This window comes from Halyomorpha halys, unplaced genomic scaffold, assembly GCF_000696795.3.
Source record: "Halyomorpha halys isolate HHAL.00 unplaced genomic scaffold, Hhal_1.1 Scaffold799.1, whole genome shotgun sequence".
Lineage (NCBI taxonomy): Eukaryota > Metazoa > Arthropoda > Insecta > Hemiptera > Pentatomidae > Halyomorpha > Halyomorpha halys.
The window spans coordinates 432627-455713 of record NW_027108683.1 but is presented as its reverse complement, the minus strand read 5'-3'; the positions used below and the strand labels follow the sequence as shown (position 1 = coordinate 455713).

Sequence of the window (23087 nt, the reverse complement as noted above, 5' to 3'; positions counted from 1 at the left end):
CCCTTACATATCGAAACATTTTGAACATAATAAAATCCACATAATACCTTCTTTTTTTTTCTTCTACATTTCAGAAGCCCATTTTCTTGTCATATCTTTTATTCTTGTTTTTCTAAATTCTCACTTTTTTTTTTATTATTTTTTTTTCATTTTTTTTTATTATTTTTTTTTTATTCTTATATTCACTATCCTTCCTGTTTCATTTATATTCATGTATCTATCTTTTAATTTATATTCTGTATCCCCGCTCATTTGGTATATTTTGTTTCTTAATTACTTACACACATTGTATCCTATTAATTTATACTTTACTGTTTACCTATTTAAATAATTTTTTACTTTGTTTACTTTACAAATTATTTTCGTTATTGTGGCATAACTGCCGTCCCCACTCCTCCCAATACCAACGGTCACTTTGTTTTTTGACTGCCGTCAAAACAGGTATGCATTCTGTCTCATCATTTGATTTGTGTTTTTTTCTTTTTACATCTGTTTATTTGTATTTTCTTTAATATTTCTTCTCTTGTCTATCTGTTACTATTACCCTTTTCATTTGCTATTTACAACCTTTAATTTTTCTTATTATATCTTACTTTTTTATTTATTTTTTATTTTATACCCCTGTTATTTTACACATATGTTTTTTCTCTTTTTTTCTTTTGTAACTATGTGTTTGTATCTTTTTAAGCCCTGACGAAGCCCTGCAATGTGGGGCGAAACGTTGGCTCAATAAAATAGTATAATTCTACTATTTGAGTTTTTTTTTACTGCACCCGGACCATACTCCATTCATCTATACACACGGTCAATCAATAATCTTCCAGTATTTTGATTCTAGCTTGCATTGTGTAATTTTTAAGTTAAAGCTGATTATTGTACCTAAAAATAAAGTAAGAAAATTAAAAATTACTTGATTAATAAATGCTATTGTTGGAGTGTTATAGGAAGACGAGTTTCGAAAACTATTTTGATCTACTGAATTTGAACAATGTCAAAGTCTTCAGTGAGCGGTTTTATATTGTAAATTGTCGAAAGAAAGATATAGCTTCAACTACTTGTGTTCTTGTCAATCCTGAAACTGTATTTAATCCTGCCTTGAATTTAATTAAGGAGTCAATGAATAGAGGATGTGACATAGTATATCTGGAATCAGCTTATGAAATGTTTTCTGAAAATGATGTGTATGATTATTCTTTTGTTAATCAGCATATCCATGATTTAAAAGAATTGGCCAAGTGTAATCTTCAACGAGCTTTCAGTATACCAAAGGTAACTTGTATTATTTTTTAATTTAATATTCTTTTATAGTTCTTCTTTTCTGTAATATTTTTCTAGCAAAACTCAGTTATTTTTAGATTTTGTGATTGAAACTACTCTTCTCATTTTGTAACAATCTAACTATTAAAAATATATCTCAGTTTGTGATAGTCTAACTCTGAAAATCAATTATACAGTTCTAAATATATTCATAATGTTGTATTATTTTCCATATATAAAATTGGGGTGTACTTGGAGGAACTACGATGTTATTGAGCTTTGAACTTTGCCTAAGTCGGCAGAAGTAAGTTCTCTGCCCAGTGTTTTGAAGAGTATAGACCTGAAGTGTCCTAATGGTCCTGGTTCTGAAGTTAAATGGCGTAAGCAATATTTTAAAAAAGTACTTGTAAAAGCCTACAGTACTTTACAATTGGTGTTGGCTTGGAAAAATGGAGTTAGTTCAATATACAATAAATTAGGTTAGAGTGCCAAACTGTATGGAATCCAGATAAACCAAGTTAAAGAGGTGAAACACCTGAGGGTTATTCTGGACCATAAGTTATGATAGCACAAGCATGTACAGGAGAAAGCTAGTAAAGCCCTCAAATGCCTATGGCCGCAGGCAATTCACGTTGTAGGTAAGAATTGGGGGCTTAAACCTAGAATGGTTTACTGGCTGTATATTATAGCCGTTAGACTAATAGTCTTATAGCAGCCCTGGTATGGTGGTACAGAGCCAAAGTAGGATCGTATAGGAATATACTTGATAGACTACAGAGGCTTGTGCATCTGATGATTACCGGATCTATGAACACCACTCCTGTGCTCAGCCTGACTCCCTTACACCTGGAGATTGAAGCACAAGCTCTGAACACCATGTATAGGCTTCTTAAACAGTATGCTAGATCCAATGCCCTGACACTGACAGTTCATGGGAAGATATTTCAGGGGATGAGGATAGGATGCTTTCCATGCATTCAGACTCACAAATCCACAAATATAAAGGCTCTGAACTAAGTGTCAGAATTGATAAAACAAAAGTACATAAACCTTACAATGGCATTAATTGCTACACGGAGGGCTCCCTAACAGCCTAATGCTCAGAAGCTGGCATCTGGCGGGGCAATGAGCCATTAGAAGGTATATTTATTTCCCTAGAGAAGTATACCTCAGTATTTCAATTAGAAATACTTGCATTAATATCATTGTGCCATTACTCCTATTGAGAAAGGGCTTTCGGGTAGAATTACAATCTGCACAAATAGCCAGGCAGCAACAGGGGTACTCAATAAGCCTGTCACCCGAAAAGGATTATAAAGGCAGCTTATGGGTTAAGAGCCAAGCATCATTGGCTTAACAAAAGACAGTGACAAGCTAAGCTTTTCCTAGATGAACCCCGTAGGGGCTGAAGTGATGGATGAACTGCTTCGGCCAGACAGGAATTCTCTTAGGATAAATACAGGGATCCATAAACTGTAGATTAAATAAACGTTTAACCTCAAGCTACCAGAGACACTCCTGTGCAGATTCTGCAATGCTGAGGATGATACGGCATACCACATAATATGTTGGTGTGACCGATTTACCGATTTGAGGTTCACTCTGTTTAGGGCGGACCGTGTGGTGGATCCCAAACAGTGTAAGCTGATTAATCCCTCAAGTCTACTAAGATTTTTAGAATCTTCAAACCTTAAGCTCTAACGAGCTCAACTTCCTGAGCTACAAGTGGCCAAAGTTTATATATACAGAGAAATAACATAAAATAAAAATAAGATCACAATATATATTTTTCACATATATAAGGGTGTTCAAGATTCAATCGATATCTCTTCTTTATTTTTCTGGAGTTTTGAGATTTTATAAATTATTTTTTATAGCTCTTAATTATTATGGTGAATGAAACTTTATTCTTTTTCTTTCATGAATTTATACCCTTTTTATTACTTCTAACCCTTTTACCCTTTATTATTATGGGCTCTTCTGCCCATTATCACGTTCTTTCTATTAATTTTGGAAAAAATGTCTTAATTGAAACAATTATATATAATATATATTTATATTTATATTTATTGTAGTATCCTCTTTTATGAGAAAATAGTTATTTTTTATATATATATAAATGATTTTAGTCGTGTTATTTATTTATGTATCAATGTTAAATATTGTTTATTTGTTGTGCTAAATCAAAAAAGATAGCTAACCAATTTTCCATCATCTACAATAAATACGTTATTCAAAACAAAGCCAAGATGGCGGCCTGAATCCTTTCAAAAATCCGTTGAATCGCGGCCATGTTGAGCAGCTTTAAATATTTTTAAAACTTTATTTTAACTTCCCATCATAATTGAAATTACAGTACATTTGAGAAAAAATAGAAATTAAGAATAAGTATTAAAGAAAATTATTCAAAGAGGAAATCATAGTAAAAAAACTCAAAACCGTAGTGCTATTAGTGATGTTGAGAACTAACAACGAGAAAAGGGGAAGGAAGAAAACTTTGTTTTAGATTATTCATTGCTTAGGGGCGGGCAGGAAATGATGTTTACTGGATGAGGAGGTCCTCATCATCTCTTGTCTAGCTCAAGGGTGGACATCTTGAAAAAGAGAACATCGAAGAGTCACCCATGAAGAAAAGGAGACTCTTTGTTTGGATCGCCAAGCAACACACTTAGGTGGATGAGAAGTGAGTTGAAAACTTTTAGAGAACCAAGGTTTTGTTTAAAGTTAATGTTTGTTTGCTGAAAGATGGTTTATAGCAAGTGTTAGTTTGTTGAGAAAGAAGAAAAAGAAAACCATCTGTCATCATAGAAGATTATATGAACTGGTTAGTTTCGCTCCGCCTAAAATTAAATACATTTGTAAAAGAGATATTGTTTTAATTATGTGTTAGTAGTAAAAGTGACGGTTTCTGATTGCCGCCCTGAGATTAAGAGTCTAAAATGTTATACAATTTAAATAAAATTCTACTATCTATTTAATATTAAAGCTTTTAATTTTAACCCAAGCAATACTTAAGGTTTGAGAATAAAGTTAAACTATAAAAATCATTTTTATTTTTTATTATTAATTTTTCATTATTACAATAGGTATATATAAATAATTTCAAATATGAAGAAGATGGTCAGAGTTGCGGTTAAAAAGAACAAAAACAGTTAACAAATATTTATTTTCCAACATTTCGTCCCACTTTGTAGAGCTTTATCAAGGCCGTTCAAGATGATGGCCTTACAGACTTTCCTCTTTTAAGTCTAAAGCTATCATCTTGAACAGCCTTGATAAAGTTCTAGTTAACTGTTTTTGTTCTTTTTGACTGGAACCTTGACTGTAGAAGATAAGTAAAAAAAGTATGAAAAAAATTGATTTTAATACAAGAACAAACTAATTTTAAAAAATTAAAAAACAACAACATAATTATAAATTAGTAATAAACATAATATGATATTTTAGACGGACAAAGTTATAAAAAGAATCAAAATACAAATATATCGTATTATAAAAATATAACTCTAATCTTAAAAAAAATGATTAGTCTGTTGAAATCTCTTGTGCAACACCATATGACATATCAGTCTTTTACACTGTTAGCAATTCTTTTTTTATTAGAATGCCTGAATATAAGCCAAAAATGTAGTATTCATACAGCTCAACGATGAAGTGAAAACATGAAAAAACAAATTTTTATCATAAAGACCACCCTAACATACACTTATAGTATCGAAATATAATTCATAGTAAATAGTACATACCTAATGAAGTTCCTGCCTCTTCAAGCCTACGTTTCCCTAGTTCTGCTAATGTTTTCCCTCGAGAAAAACATTTTTATGGATTAAATACACTTGTCGCACCTGAGAAAAATCCTCACAACTTGAATATTTTTGTAGCAGCCTTAGTTGCCCATGAGATAATGTCTCACGAGAAGGGTATATTGTAAGGGAAAGAGGGGTGGACGCTTACTCAGGGCTGTTAGAGTGGTGTAGGGGGTGAGGTATAGAAGAAAGTGACTGAACTACAGATTCCAGGAAAAGGGGAACCACAGTCTCCCTCTAGCAGCTCCCAAACCCGAAATACAATTAACGTGAGAGAAATTCTCATGCAGCGACCAATGATGAGTTAATACTAAAATAGTACTTTTTTCCTTATGCCCATCCATCTATCCAAATTTCAGTGCACTGAGCCCTGAATTGTTTTTACTTTCTACAAAGGATTAATAAATAGGACTTATATTCAGTTTGAAATATAAAAAAAAAAAATATTTTAATTGAGATTACATTGTATATTAATACTAATATATTGTAATAATTTAAAATTATTTAAAATAAAATAAAAAGAATTTCAATCGTTTTTAAACTAAATTCAAATATAAAGGAGATAGCTAGGGTTTAAATTTAAAAACTTTAATATCAAATGGATAATAGAATTTTATTTAAGTTTTATAATATAAAAGAGACTCTTAATTTCAGGGCGGGTTGCTAGGCAATCAGAAAAAAGACATTTACAATAATTACTCTTAATTTAATTAATATTTCTTTTACAAATGTATTTAAATTTAGTTATAACAAAACTAACCCAGTTCACAATCTTCTTTTTTCTAATGCTATGTCCTACCGTCAAAATGGCTTTCTTTCTTTCTATTAAAAGCTATGTCTCTCTCACAACAATGGCTTCCAAGCTTTCCCGCTTCCAGCCGAAGGATGTCCTCTCACCAGGCAATCCAAACTCAGAGTCTTTTTCTTCTTGTGTGACTCATGGTTGTCCTCCTTTTTTCAAGATGTCCACCCTTGCTGGACAGAAATTGATGAGGACCTCCTCATCCTGGAAACATCATTCCCCAATCGCGCCCAAACAATGAATGACTTTTAAAACTTAAACCTGCCTCGATGTTCCATGTAAACATCGATTATTGCACAACAGTTAGGGACTTTTGCAATTGATTTACTTTTTGAATATTATTCTTTAGCACTATTTCTTGATTTCTATTTTTCCTTTAATTTACTGTATTTTCAATTATGTTGGGAAGAGTTAAAATAGTTTTTATGATATTTGAATCTGCTCAACATGGCCTTGATTTAACGGACTTGTTGACTGAAGAATACATACCGCCATCTTGGTTTTGTTTTGAATCACAAAGTTATTATAGACAATGAAAATTGGTTAGCTTGTTTTTTGGATAAACAAAACAAATTAACAATCTTAAAATGATACATAAAATAAAACATATTAAAAACCCTTTATACATCAAAATATACTATTTACTAAAAAAGAGCATATTACAATATATAGCATAATATATATTAAATAGTAAGAAATCAATAATGGGCTAAAGAGCCCGAAATGTTTTAATGAGTAAAGAAGTGTTATGATGAGTAAAGAAATAATAAAAAGAGTTAAATTCCTGAAAAGAAAAAAAAAAGTTCTGATAGAAAAAACTCGAAACTTAGGCTATAGGATTGCATCTGATTATTTATATTTAAATGGTGAATGATATTTCTTTTGGTAGTAAACTTTTCCTATTGTTATCCTCTGTATTTAACTCTAATGTTATCAGTGGAAAGATATATGTTCATTGAGGGATTCTCATATAAAATCTAATTTTAAATTAATTATATTGAAGAATTTTCTGATCCAAAGGTGTAAATTACCAAAAATTCGATACAATTTCTTATTTTTTCAAATAATTTCTACACAAAAGGTACTGTACAATGCAGAAACTTAAACATCAAATTTATTTGACAATTCGAGTTACTTTAAGACTATTTCATCATAATTGAGATATTTCTTTATTGAGGTATCATCATTATAAAACGAACTTGGATCACATTGGTCTGCAGATGCTACTCAAATTATGAGGATATATTTTGATTAATCAAACTAGTTTTCTCTTTACATTTGTTCGATTCGTACACAACTTGTAAACAATTGTATGGGTTTTTTTGTAACTATGCCTTCAGGACCTATCAATCATATTGAAAAATTCACCATTATAAAATTGTTTTAAATCTTGATTTCCTTTATTTAGGTAATTATTTGAAAACATTAAAATAATATAATAGATTTTTCCATTTTTAGTAAAGATTTACTACATTAGCAATTGTATATATTAAGATTATTATGTTGATTTTTGTTTCAGGTTAAATTTGTTGTATATCAGTCGTTTGATACAAGAGAAACTGCTAATGATAATTTAGGATTATATGTGATAAAGTATACAAGGGAATGCTCCCATACAAATGTCGCGAAAGTCAAGGAGAACATGAGTCCAACTGAGGCAGAGGATGCAAATTACAAGTACTGTGTATGTACATAGTTAATTAATTAATATTATTCATTTTTATATTAACATTTTAAATGACTGTAATATTAGTAATGTTATTACTAATATTAATGTTAACCTTGATCCAAGAAAATTTTAATATAGAATTATATTAAAATGATTATTCGTTTCAAAGTACAAACTATATGAATAATATTCAAACAATTCCAAAATCATAAATTAAAATTATATTTTATTGCAGAAGAAGCTAGATCTTTACTTCCGGCAAGGAAACACTCCAGATTGTGTTGTTTCACCTGAACTTTGGGGTTCAAAGCCTCCTTTCATAACCATCATTTACCGTGTTGATCCTGTATGTATAAATTATAATATTATGAAATTTATAATTTTTTAAATAAATGGTTCTATCTTCTTAACTAATAATTAAGATGATCCGTTAAAGGTTTAAATAAATAAAAAGAAATATTTAACATAGATATGGGGATTTAATTTGATGTAATTTAACGAGTATTGGCTTTTATTTCAGGGCGATGAGGTTTCTAGATAATCAAGACTGGAAATAATTTTATTATTAAATTTCAAGATTACTAGCGATGTGAAGCTTGATTAAATTGCAATGTATATTGAACTAACTGTTACTGACGATGTTCGCTTTGTAGATTCTAATCATAATGTTCCATTTTCAGAAAGTTAATAAATCATAAACATCGATGTTTTCACAGCCTACTAGATTTTTGCAGGCTTTGTACTGACCTTTCACCATTACTGGGCTAACATTCATTTTACAAGTTAACTTACTTTTATATAAAATATTTTTCTTCTTTCATCCTTCAATGGCTAACTTACTCTTCTGTTCATTTTTTGTTCTAAATTGCTGTGTAGTTCAGTGTCAATCATTTCTTTCAATTAAATTCAGTATTCATCTCTGAAGAGTTTCACCTTTCAAGATTTCCACAATAGTCTACATTAGGTTCAATTATTTTTTCTTTCCATCTCCTTTTGTAATACACCATACCCCAATTTCTGTCTATTATGATCCATAATAGACTAGATATTCATATGCACTGCGACTATCAACCCATAAGTACTTATTATCATTCATTGAGTTTATCCTATGCTTTGGTTATAATTCTATCTTCAATTTTTTTCTATTGTTTATCCTTGATGAACCTCTTACAACAAAATCACACAAAATTTTATAATATTTTTGTGGTCCTCCGTATTTAACTGACAACTCCCTAGGAAATTCTGTGACATACAATCCAGAATCAAGGGAATTGCTTTTTTGCCTCTTGTCCATTAAGAAAGTTTCAATAGTAGTGACAAATATCAATCGTAGTACAATCATTTCGAGTTTCCCTGCAAGGATAACTGATGATTATTCTCTTTCATTGTTTCCTGATTTTTTTTTTTGAATACCATCATTATAGAACAATTATGAAAGTTAGAACTATTTTCAGATTCCACCTACTCAACACTGTATCAGCTCCGCTGACTTTCAAAATAGAACCGTCATGTCGGCTGTTTTAAATGACATTTATTTTGAATGCATATGTTATAACAGTTAAATATTAGTTAGCTTCATATTCGATTAATTAACAACATTAAGAATAAAAATACATTTATGGCTTACTAAACTATTTATTAAAAAGTAATAATAATAATTATAATCTTTATTTATTCTGGGATTGATCCCTTTAGAATAATATACAGGCATCAAAATTAGGCTTTAATGCCTTAGAGTAAAGTACAAAATAAAAATGAAACTATAAAACATCATAAAATATAATAAAATAATGAATTTGTAATTAAAATATAAAAATGAACTACAATAATTAAAAGAATATATCAAATAAGATTAGAACAAATAAAATAAAACCATATGTGATACCATAAAACATAAGATGACTAACTTCTGAGAATAAATAAAAAGAAAAAACAATGATTAAAAATCAAATACAATTAAACTAAAAATAATGAATGGAAATGCACAATTTCTGCTGTTATACATATTTACAAGTATAAACGAAAATATGAAACATTAGATACAGAAAATATTTAAACCTTGTTTCTAACTTTCAATTGTTATTCTCCCGGAATTAGGTGGACACAAGGTGGTCGAAGATACAGGATTTGAAGATTGGAAGGGTATTAAAACTACGAATGAAGGAAGGAATAGAATTCCTTAGGGAAGAGGAAGGGATGGGGAAAGATCTACCAAAGGCTGCGGTTTGATGGGCAGAAAGTGGGGAGCGATCAGAAAGGAAGGATTGAAACCAACCTTTATTTACTTATTTTGATTTAATCAACTTAGCAGGAAAGTTTTCCGGTCCATGATCGTTGGTATGAGATCTTAGAATTGTGGCTAGTAGCTCTTCGTAAGATATGTGGGAAAGAAATAAGTTTCAGGATTAAACGTGTTATTTAGAATATTAGGAAAGATTATTGGATCAGTAGCATGGTATGTGGAATGGTTGTTGAGATAGTCAGGTGTTATTGGAAGAGAGCTGAGGTTATTGGATTCTGGTAGAGATAAATTTCAGAGTATTTTCCATGTCCGACTGGACGGAATCCAGATCAGGTTGAAGGGATTCATAGTAAAGGAGGTCTAAATTACGGTATGATATGAATTTATGAGTAAAGGATTTGACTGGTATGTTGTATGATATTTGGATCAGATAGTGAGATGAGAGAAAGGGAACCAGGTACTGGGAAGAGGAAAGGATTTTTACTGGAAAGTCACAGATAAAAATGTCTAACCAGGTTTCAGTGGATTGTGTGTGATATGTAGGATAATAAGGAATTAGGTAAAGATTGAGGATAAATGTTAGATCAGTTAGAAAAGATTTATCACTGGATTGAGAGAGCATGTTGATGTTAAAATCACCAGTGACAATAATATTGGACTAAATAAAAACGAGTTGGACAAGGGAGGATTTGAAGGTGTTATCGAGTGAAACTCAGGGAGGTCGATGAACAACAGCAAATAACATAGGAGAGGATATGGTTGAAATTTCAACAAACATGTATTGTGCATGAGGAATGTTAGGAGAAGGGGGTTGGAATAGAATTTTGACCTTGAGACTAAAATGCAAATACTACCAAACTCCACCTCCAATCGGATCTGTCTTGTCAAAAGAAAGCGTAATTGGGAATACGAACTTGAGAGGAAGGAATAAAGGGTTTAAGCCATATTTCAGATGCTGTTATGATGTATAAAATGAATAAAAATTATCAAGGAAATACTGTTTTAATTCATCAAAGTAGGCAATAAGGGGTTGTGCATTAACGTGACAGGAACTGAGGGTATTAGTCATAACTGTGGGGTGGTAAATGGAGAAGTAAGAAAAAAGATAAAGGTTGAGGAATAGAGAACAACAATATTTATATACTTTTACCATTATATAGAATCTAGCCATAATAAGAAATTGAATGGAATTTGTTGCTTGAGTCATTGAAATTTGAAAAAAATAGTCAATAATGATTGAGTTATAAAAAAAAGAAGAGATGGAAGTTGAGGAAATTCTGAAAGTGCTATTTTTAAAGTGTTGAAAATAAATATAAATAAAATATTTTTACAAAAAAATTAAAATGATAACAATATTGTGGTGACTTGGATACCGAATGCAACTGAATGAAGATGTCCAAGTCACTGGTATTGCCTATGTTGACCGCTGGGTAGCCATCGGACTGCCTGAACCTGACCCTATTTCCGCTGAACCTGACATACTTAATTTTTGCCACTTTCTGCTTCTTCCTGGCTAACCAGTAGAGGTTCTTGTTGGCGGGCTTCGGGCTTCATATCTTTGCTCAAATATATGCGGTGCGCATCGTTTTCATCCCAACCTAAGTGACGAATATAAAAATCCACTCTATATTGGAAATCAATGGATATCACTGTATATTTAAACAAAAATGTTAATTTTTTTGTTTGAGAATTAATGTTAATATTAATGTTCTGGATATTATATGAATAATAATAAAGTAGATCCTTGTAGTTTCAATCTTATTAATTTATTTCGTATGACCAATTTGGCCAACCTGGCTATGATCAAGGATAATCTGATGATATGCAGCTTCAATTAAAATCTTTTTAACATCATTTATGATTTATTGATAATTCTAATAACATTGGTGTCTTGGCTTGATCTATTTGAGCCACACGTCCTGCCCAATGCAGTCACCCCAGTCTGACAAACTTCTTGAGGGAGGTATTCTTGTAAAGGCAAACATTACTCCTTCAAACACCGCTTTCTCTAAAAGGATTTTAAAATCCTTTTTAAGATTCTTCTCTTGAAGATGAGAAGTTTATTCCATTTTAGTGTACACACAAGCTTTTGGCCTACGGCTTAAAATTGGGCAGTTCATGTTAAGGATGAAAAGGAATTTATTTCTAAATTGCCTTGTAAGTCCAAAATAACACTGGTTAACTGTTGCTCTCCTCCTGCTGATGTCCTGGGATTTATCATTTCCAGAGTTGACCTCTGAGGCAATATAAATGAAGCTGTTTACCCTTTTTGAGCCATAGGATCCAACCTCAAAGGAACCAATCCTTGGTTAAAAAATAACGAATGGTTTCTTTTCATCATCAATTATTGCGAGTTAAAATTGTTGTGTTAGAAATATTTGACTACTTACCAACAATTAAATAATCATTTAAATATTCAAGTAAGGTTTTTATTTTATTTCCACAATTTTATTACAGTCAATGCTGAAATACTATATTTTGTTTTTCTTTCCCTCTTATTTTTTAAATTAAAAAAAAAAAAAAAATCTTGGAAATTTATCAATATGTTGTTAGACTATATCAGAGAACATTTTTAGATAAGTTAAAATGCCCCCTCTTTTCTTGGTTAATGTGAACAAAATTTCTTTCTATTTATTTCTATTAATTATTATTAAATGAAAAATGATTTTTTCTTTTTAAATTTTAGGTAATTTTTGATACTGAGACTGAAGGTGAAAAACACAGAAGATATAGTGCTTCTCAGAAACGATCATCGCCTGGAAGTTTTAGTGTAAAATCTCGTGGAAGCTATAGTGACAAATATCCTCTTTATACCAGAGATAAACTTCTGGGAAAAGTTAATGTATTAAAAATTTTTTTTCATATAAACATAAGTATTTTTCGAACGAGGAGAAGATGGTTGGGGATGCAGTAAAAAGTGAAACACAAATAAGTTGGTGTAACCTATTTTATTGTGCCAACATTTCGGCTATTTTCTAGCCTTCTTCAGGGCTAAGAACAGAACAAGATAACAACCACAGTAAGTATAGAAAATAAAAAAGAAAGTATAAACAGAATAACATAAAATGAATAATTTTACAAAATAGAATTAATAAAATGAAGTGATGAGAGAAGCAGGAAATAAAATGTATACATAGATAATTGAAAAAGTGGGTAAAATAACATAATTAAGGAAATGAAATAAAAATGAATTTATATAATGCAAAGAAGTATGAACATATTAGTTATTAATAATTTTAAAAATTGAAATATGGAAAGAAAAGGAAAATTGAGAGGAAGAAAATATATGTAATAATAATAATTGATAAAGAGGCAAAATGTAAGTAAAGTATACCTTAAGATAAGAAATGAATTTAAAAAAAAAAAAATTTGAAAACACTAATAATAATATAGTGAACATAACTTATAACGTGGGTAAGGAAAATGGAGAAAAGTAGAGAAAAGAAGGGGTGGTAAAATAAAGAAATGAAAAGAAAAAAAGAATAAAACGAACCTGTTAGCTTGAAAATCAAACGCCTAATGGATACTGCGCCAATAACGGCCAAACTCTGAATTAAAAAAGCTGTTACAAGAATGACTAAGTCTTTTTTAAAGAGGAAACGTTACGAGAGTACGAAGTACCCCAAGATGGCAGTGTCATGGGTATTTAACAACAGTTAAAAAGAGGAAATATAAATGAGAGGGGGACGACGGCAACCATCTTCTCCTCGTACGTCATCCGCAGTCAACTATCTCTCATAATTAAGTATTTTTCATATTTAGCTATCTCCCAGTAGTGATAGTTCAAAAAAGGAACGTGGCTTACTAGAAGTGGAGGAAAATTGATTTTCAGAGACATTGCATTTATTGTCCTTACCATGTAAAATCCAAGTTTCTGACTGAAAAAAAAATCTACTAAGAAAAAACACCTTTTTCATTTTTTCTTCATTAACTAAATTCTGGTGTATTTTAAGTAAAACCATGTTATTAGTTATTCTAAGGAATATTAAATGTGCTGCAAGTTATAAAACTTATCATGTTGTAAAATGTTCAGAAAAACTTCTGAGTGACTAGTAGAAATGTCAAAAAAGCCTTAAGTTTGATATGTCAGTTTTTTTTTTTATAATAACTTTTGTTCTATGTAGTTCAATGCAATTTGCATAATAATTAATCTTATGGTGGATGAAATCATTATAATATTCATTCAAAGTATTTCTAATTACTCCTAAATATATGTTGAGAAATACTGTAATAATAATTTTAATTTTTAAAGTGAACTGAAAACTGAAAATATCACTCTGTCCAAATTAGTATTCCTAAATGTAATATCATCTTTAATCCATTATGTATGTAATATATTGTAAAATGTATTATTTAAAAACATTGAAGTTAAGGACATATCCTCAGGTGATGCAGACATGATGGTGATAAAATAATTAATAAGGCATTGTTAAAGATATGAGTATTATGACTGATACAATTTGTTTGGACGAGGGGTTTTTCTTGAATAAAATACAAGTCTCTTCCTCTGTAAATTAAATAATTGCTGCTTCGAGTTTTAAATAAATGGAGGACCTGAAAATAAAAATCAATAATTAATAAAAAATGATTATTACATGAATTATAAAATAATGAAATATTTGTATCTATAAAAACTAAAATATTTTGCTTTTAATAAATAAACAATTAAATCTTTACTATTATAATAGTTAAGAACCAAAACAGAAAACTTGAGATTTGATCAAATACAAAAGTCAGTAGGTGGCAGGTTGAAGAGTTTTCGATACATGCATATCGAAAGAAAATGTGAAAGTCTCATATATCTTCTGACGGGGCCACTGTCATGCAAATTGTGATGAACTGGTAAAAATATGGTGGGTGAGGGTCTATCGTAAGACTATGCCCTAAACACAAGACGATTGAACAATGGTTGCGTAAGTCGGTGGGTGAAAGCACCAAATACCGAGACAGCTCTGATACTTCGTAATACTGGCTCTTATCAGCCTGTATCCAGGCCTTAATCCCACTACAGTTGGTACTGTTGATGTATATTGATGCCGCATAGCAATGATATATTTATACACAATGACCAATCTCTTATATCTCCATAATTCACTCAGAGTTAAATATATGTTAATTATAAAATAACTTATAGTTAAAATTAACTAAATAAAAGAACCAATTGGAAAGTAAGTGATTAAACAAATAAAATTAAAAATAAACCAATCTTTAACACAATTAAAGAGAAATATCAAAAACAGACAGACAAACATATCTTTATAAGTAATTTACAACATTATCAAAGGCATGAAGTGTGATGAAATTACAATATTTAGCAAGTAACCAATTCAGACAATGTTCACTGATGACTGGATTTCGATTATAGATGACATATACAATGCACATCGTAACTGTGCTTTTCGTGATGAATGGAATATCTTCACCATCAAACTTCAGACTGCAGATGATTAGAAATCATTACTCTCTGTTACAAGAATGACTAAGTGTTTTTACGAGGAAACGTTACGAGTGGGTAAAAAATAAAAAGTAAAAAGTAGAAAATTTTTAGAGGAAGAAAGCGTGTGAGGGGGTGATGACAAATGGTTTTTGGAAACTATTAAAAATATATGTATGTACAAGGATGACGAAGTACCGGAAGATGGGGAAGTGTCATGGGTATTTAACAACAATTAAAAAGAGAAAACGTATATAAGAGGGGGATGACAAATGTGTAAGAAAAGGTTTAAGAAGTGAAACAATATGTTGCAAAGTGGGCGGAAAAAATAAAATGAATAATAAAAAAAAATAAAATTATAAAAATTACTTTTTTAATAAATTAACTATTTGCGAACATGTTAATGATAAGTTGTGCTTGTCGGCTTTTAAATTGACGGAAGAAGTTGCTATAGCCTGGCCGAATAGGCCGAAATATTGGACTGTTGGTATAATAAAGAGTGGTGAGACTTTGTAAGGATACCTTTGATTTATTTAATAAATAACATATTAGTTATGTTAATATGAATTTTTATGAATTTGATATGAAACCAATGGATTGTACATGTATGGAGATTTCAAATTATATAATCTGCTTTGACATAATTTTCATTTTGAAAAAATTAAAAATAATATTTCATTGAAAAGAAAACCTGCCTAAAATAAATTGTCTCAGTTAAAATTAGTTATAGATTTGTCTAAATATTTTTTTATTATTTATTTATTTACATTTACAACTGTACATAATGATACATGTTTTGATAAGACAATCCAGAGTCCAATTTTTGGTGGAGCTATGTCTGAATCAGATTTTAAGTACTCCATATCAGAAGAGGTTTAGTTATAATAAAAATGGTAGATAGAAATTAAGTAATATATTGAAGATAAATTAAAATAAGTTTTAAAGAGGGAGGAAATAAAATATACATAATATTGTTGGTCATGTTAACCGAATTTAGATAATTGGGAAGTTATGTAGCTGAGATGATATGATGATAATGATGGGTCACCATTTTGTGTTTAGTAGAAAGATGAAAGATGCTCTCTTACTTAGTGTGAGTGATTAGAACCCCTTATTGAGATTGTCATCTGTTCTGAGATTGTTCGGCAGCTGATTGCCCTCCATGTTGGGTGCCCTCAGTGCCACACCTTGGCCTCCATGTTGGGTGCCCTCAGTGCCACACCTTGGCCTCCATTTTGGGTGCCCTCAATGCCACACCTGCTAGCCTGTTTAGCTGGACATCTCTGGTCTAGAGCTTGTAACCGAGTGAGGACAGGCCAGAGGTCCCTAGAAAGTCTACAGGTTGAAACCCTCAGGGATTAGCTCTATCAGGTCTGATTGTCCCTGTTCCTACTTGATAGTGTTGGTTCTAGTAGTTTTTTTGTCAGTATATTAAGACTTTAACTTTAACATAATGAAAGGGCCCCCCCATCTTAAACCCCAACAAAAATCTAAAGCTCTCAAGCACTGAACAATGCATCTAGTAAATTTGATGTAATATCACAATGGTATGATACAGATATGTTGAGAAACTACCCATTGGTAGAACTCTAATTTGTCTAAATATAAATATTGAGCAAAAGAACAAAAGCCAATTTTATTTGACCTTAAATATAAAATTGGTGTATGAATTTTATAAATTTTTAAATAAATAATTACAATAATTGGTTTCTTACATTCCTGATATAAGAATGTCTTATCTTTTAACCTAAAAATAAGTTTTTGTTTTTGTCATTCATCTTTTTTTGTTAGTTAAACTGTTTATTTGCTTTATGTCATTCAGGTTAATGAAAAGATTTTGGGGGAATCTCCTCAGAGAGGTCCTGTAAGAAGAAGCCAGTCTTCAACTATATCTTCTATTAAAAGGGACAGTATGGTATGTAGATATTAAAAGTTTGGTATGAACTTTTAACATGTATATAATTAACTGGTTTAGATTACTTGCAAACAGAAATCTACATAAGTTTTAACTTAAAAAAATGCATAATCCTTTATTGAAAGACATAAAAATGAACATCCAAAGTCCTGACGCTGGCAGAACATTGAAAAATTAATTGGTGGATTGAGGATTAAAATAAAAAAAAAATTATAATACGTAGACCTAATAATGATATTAATTGTATATTGAGCTCTCTCATAGACCAGCAAGCAGCAATAGGGGCACTCAACAACTCAATCAGTTTTTATTGAAGACTGTTGTATGTTGCGTATCTTCAACTAAAGGCTGGGTGCTACCTTGATTTATAAGCTATTAATAGCTAAACTATATAGACTTATGATCATTTCATATTCATACTTTATATTGTTTTCTTCAACTTGTGAGATGGAACATTGTCCTGGTGGAACAGCACTTCTTTCTTTTGCATGTGGGACAGTTTTTTTCTTGATTTCTGCAAATAAGCGATCCAATAATGCCATGTAATTTTCACTATTGATAGTTTTTTTTTTCGAGAGAGAGTGCACGAACAATATTCCATGGGCATTCCAAAGTACAGATGCCATAATTTTGTGGACATTTTTTATGTTTGCTGGAACAATTGCCGATTTTGGGCGACCACAGTGTTTAGCATCATCAGTGCTTGTACAACAGGATTTAAATTCAGTATACCAGTCGATAATATTTGATTTCTCTGGTGCAGAGTTCTCATAATGCTTAGTTGCAAGCCACTGTTTGGCTTCAACAGTATTTTTCCCCATGGAAAAACAGTGTTTAATCAACTCACTAAATTCTTTTCTATCCATTGTCTTGAAAATTACAAAACTGAGGTCACTGAAACGACGGTAACATATAAACTAATAGTCAGAATGCCATGAAATTTTGACGTACTTTTTGGAGGTAAGTACTCCCTAGAAATCACGTGGGTCTGTCGACAGTGTTGCCATTTATGTGTTTGACTGGGAACTTATTGACTGATGTGTTAATATTTTACTTAAATTTTTGTATAATTAATTCAGCATCTGGGCTGTTGGGATTGTAATGATCACATACTGAGTTTTTATATATTACAAAACCCAAGAATATACCTTTAAATGTATACTAAAAAACGTGTTTTTTTTATTGTTATATGTACCTTTTACATAAGTTAGTAAAATTATTTACCTATATTTTAATGGTGTGATTTGTTGTTTGAGAATAAAGTCTATGTGATGACACTTTTTGCCTTGTCACTTGTGAAAGTATTGAATGGAATTCGATCAAATTGTTGCAAGACCATTTTTTACCCTTATCCTCAACTTTCAGACTAATTATGCACAATATCAGTGTGTCCAGGAAAATATATTTGTACATGCATAAGCAAAAGCATTGGAAGAAATATGATGAGATTGATAAGGGAATGTCGAGATACTAATTCACACAATTCCTGTACACAATCATAGGGTTCATAGTTATCTATTTTTCAATTTCGCTTGAGAACTAAATCTATAGGACTTGCTTTTTTTAAAATATAGGAATGTCTAAGAAAAAATTTCTTTGTAGTCATTGAAAATAATTTATAGAATTTGATAAAATTGTTGCTAGATTATTTTTCACACTAATCCCCAACTTTCATCTAACTTTGGTCCTAATCAAATGAGTCATTTACGAAATATTAGTGACTCAAGCAAAAGTGCAACAATCCGTTACTGAATTAGAACCTCCTCTAAAAACCTTTGCCAATCTTCTCTGTGCAGCAGCCATCCAATCAGCTTTATTTAGTTTATAATGGCTCATACTTACACTAATTTCCAAATTTCATCCAACTTTAGGCCACATTGAACTGGCCTTTTTCGAAATGTTAATGAAAGTATATTTTTGTATACAAAAGTGATAGTTGTTGATGAAATTTGATATTGGACCGCGGTACAAACCCATACACCCTCCGATAATTTCATTGAATTATGATTAAAAGTAGTAGGTGTTATCTGAGTTACATCAATTCAACGACAGACAGACAGACTTGGAACAAAATTTGTTCCTTTATGTCAAAAATGTAAAATGTGAGTGAAATTTTCAATTCTGATGACAACAATTATTTTCATTTTTTTGTGAATACAAATCTTCCCTACATTCGGTAATGAGTAAGTCTTTCTAATGCAGCAGAAGTTTGTCCTAGACTAAGATAACATAAATGTTAAAATAAATGTTGAATATTGATAATATGTTATGTTATCTTGGAGTGATATAATAGATCTTTAGTTGTATTTAGATTTTTGTGAGATTTAATTATACCATAAACCATTTTTATTACAATCATTTTATGACTATAGTTTGTATATATTTCATTCTTGATTATTTTTCAGACTCTTTTACAAGCTCGACAATCACCTCCTGATTTCAAAAAAATGATTTTATCTGAAGTTATGTCGAGGAATAAAAGAGTGTCTACTCCGTCTGAAAAAGGGGAGGCTGTTATAAAAAAAAAATTGAAAAAAAAAAGATCAAAAAAGATTGTGAGAGAAAAAAAAGATGTATGGTCTAAATAGCAATTACATGAAATAATTAGCCTGTAAAAATAGTAATTATGAACAGTGTATCTAATTAATAAAGCTAAGTTTTAATTATTGAGAAAGGTACGGATGGGTCTTCAAAATCCAACTATTTATATTCTGTTTGAGGTGCGCCTTCAACTCAAGGCACTCCTTCACTTTTGAATTGCTGGTTGAATTTGTAGAGGACTGTATGAAATTAATTGAATGAAATAAACACTAAGGTGACAGAAAGAGAATTTATTTATTGATGTTGGTTGAACGAGAGGGAATGGTTAAACACTAAATCTATTTATTAAATAAATCAAATGGTATCTTTGTCAAATTTCTACACTGTTTATTATATCAACAGTCCAACATTTCGCCCATCCTCAAGGATAATCTTAAATATAAATTTACACCTCCTATCCAAATTTAAAAATGTTTTGCAGGCTATTCCGCCTAGGTCATTAATTATAAGTCAATATCACCTTATTTTTTCACAACTTAATTAATAGGGTGATTTTGACTTGTGATTAATGACCCGGGCGGAACAGCCTGCAAAACATTTTTAAATTTGGATAGGAGGTGTAAATTTATATTTAAGATTGTCCTTGAGGAAACCGAAACGTTGGAGGAAACATTGGACTGTTGATATAATAAAGAGTGTTGAGACTTAACAAGGATACCATTTGATATATTGAATAAATAAATACCAGTCTCAAGAAATAAAATAAAAATTATATATAAACTATCATTGTTATTACAGCGATGAAGGGTGGCCAAAATAGAACATTTATTGCTAGAGATAGTTAATTAATTTGGACTGGGGTTTAATGATGCTGATGACTATTGATGATGATGATAGTGTTAGTTATGTGGAAAGATGTAGATTTACTCCATGCTTTACTGCTTCCTGTTTCTTATCTTCTATGTCCTTCATCTACCATCTCCTTGCATAGAAGTGAAGAAAAAAAAATACCGCCTCTGGCTAAGGCTCGCTAGTGAGTGTGAGTCCTTTTGTTTTCTCGGCCACATGGGGCGCTGGTGTGGCTAATTAGCCATATGTTTTGGGTCTTTCGTTCAAATAGAATATATATAGTAGATTCTTAATTTAGGACCAGGAAACTCTCTTGTATGTGTATATGTTTATATATATCATAACACATGAGGAGAGATCTAACATGAAGTAAATTTTTCACTTGAGCAATTTCAGAAAATTCTACAATTTTTAGTTAATGTTATATATGGTTCATATTCCATAATATCATGGGTAAATATGTTGAAATTATGATGTTGGAAAAATTAGCTCAATAAATAATTTTGTAGAGAAACAAAGGTGCACTTTTCCCAAATCTTATTTGGTTACATTCATTTCATATGAAATGGCAGAGGAAGACCTCCACCAGCAATTGGCGACGAACTTAGGCTTACTATGGAAGAAACTCCTTAGCAAATAGCTAAAGTAAAAAAGATCTGTGGGTATTTCATGAACTGAATGAGCGGCAGCAGCTGAAGTATTATGAGACATGCAATTCACTGCTTACTAAGCAAAAAAAAAAAACCTAAAAAAGGATAATCACATGTGAAGAAAAGTGAATTGCATATGGTTACAGACATCGGTAACAAAAGTAAGAAAGTAAACGAGCTGCAAACAGTGAAGATAGTATACGTGTTGCAAACAGTGAAGAAAGTAAACAAGCTGCAGATAGTGAAGAAAGTAAACAAGCTGCAGACAGTGAAGAAAGTAAACAAGCTGCAAACAGTGAAGAAATTAAACAAGCTGCTGACAGTGAAGAAACTAAACAAGCTGTGTTACAAAGTCCTTCCGCACCAATCTTATTCACCTATCTCCAACAGACTTCTATCTGTTCAGAAGTTTGGACAACTTCATTAAAGGTAAAATTTTTGAAAATGATTCTCAGGTCAAAAATGTATATTCTAACTTCATTTCTTCATAAAACCCTGAATTTTTTAGTTCTGGTATGGAAAAGTTGATAACATGTTGGAGAGAATGTATAGAAAATGAGGAAATGTATAAAAATGTTTCGATTATATAAATTTGTATTATTAAATAACCTTTCCTATGGAAATGGACTTTTCATACGTCAAAAAACCAAATAGCTTCAAGCCATTCAGTTAAATAAATATGAAATATAAGCAATCATAAAGGTTGAAAAATATTAAATTTCCTGCTATTGAACATTTATTATTGCAAAATATTTTTATTTTTGTTATTCTAAATAATATGCTTAAATAAAATTAAATTGAATGTAAATGTTATCTATTTATAAGCAAACCTTTGTGTTTAACATGGAAAATTTTTAAATTGACATAAAAGATTGTACTTTACAAGGGTGGTCTGAAAAGTTTCTAACCACAACTTGAAGATGGCAGCACTCATAAATAAAAGCAAGTGAATTTCATTGTTCATCTGTTGGCAGTTAGCCACCAAAGCCATTTTAGATAAGCAGTGTTTATGTAACAGTCAGGATGAACGTGAAGAATGAATGTTCAGGATGTCCAAAAACTGCAACTACGAAAACATCACCAAAATTCAGCAAATGGTGCTGGATGACTGCCAAATTAAAATGAGAGAGATAGTAGAGGTTATGAACATGTCAAAAGAATGTGCTTGTTACATATTAAATCAATATTTAGATATGAGAAAGCTGTCCGCATGTTAGGTGCCGCGTTTGCTCATGTTAGATCAAACATTTCCAACACTCTGTTGGTAGAGTTCAGGCACAATAAATCCGAGTTTTGGCGCTAATTACTTATTGTAGATGAAATTTGGATTCACAATTATATGCACAAAACAAAAATACAGTCCAAACATTGGACTGCAAAGGGGGAACCGGCTCCAAAAAAAGCAAAAACTGTTTTCTCGGCTGGGAAAGTGATGGGGACTGCTTTTTGGGATAGTCATGGAGTTATTTTAATTTACTATCTTCAAAAAAGAAAAACCATTACACATCATTACTTGACAAGCCGAAGGCAGAACTTGTGGAAAAAGAAAATCTTGTTTCACCAAAACAACGCACCATCTCATACCTCAGCGGTTGCCATTGCGAAAATCCACAAATTATGGCTTGAACTGCTTGATCATCTGCCTTACTCACCAGATCTAGCCCCAAGCGACTTCTTTTTTTCCCCTAAAAATTGTGCTGAAAATGAAGAGGCAATCATCTTTGTGAAAAATAATTTTACAGATAAAAATACCGAGTACTTTTTGGACGGGTTACAGAGATGGGAGCATTGCTGGGTGAAGTGAGTAGAGTTACTAGGAGATTTTATTAAAATTACCAAAACTAGATTTTTTTTCCCTAAATTTTAAGTTTATTAAAAATATCATATCAAAACATTGTTTACTCTATAAATTTGATGAAAAT

General features: G+C 31.0%; 1 protein-coding gene across 6 annotated transcripts in view; it reads left to right on the top strand.

Moving 5' to 3' along the window:
• LOC106686233 (uncharacterized) overlaps positions 1 to 23087 on the top strand; it is a 111967-nt gene that overhangs the window by 31767 nt on the left and 57113 nt on the right. For 5 of the 6 annotated variants that reach the window (XM_014429418.2, XM_024361666.2, XM_014429417.2 and 2 more), the window contains 6 exons: positions 945 to 1269; positions 7385 to 7549; positions 7770 to 7880; positions 12463 to 12618; positions 17033 to 17125; positions 19531 to 19698. In XM_014429418.2, coding sequence (XP_014284904.1) covers positions 945 to 1269; positions 7385 to 7549; positions 7770 to 7880; positions 12463 to 12618; positions 17033 to 17125; positions 19531 to 19698 — 1018 coding nt within the window. The remainder of the gene's footprint in view (positions 1 to 944; positions 1270 to 7384; positions 7550 to 7769; positions 7881 to 12462; positions 12619 to 17032; positions 17126 to 19530; positions 19699 to 23087) is intronic. The other variant, XM_024361664.2, reaches the window with a different exon arrangement.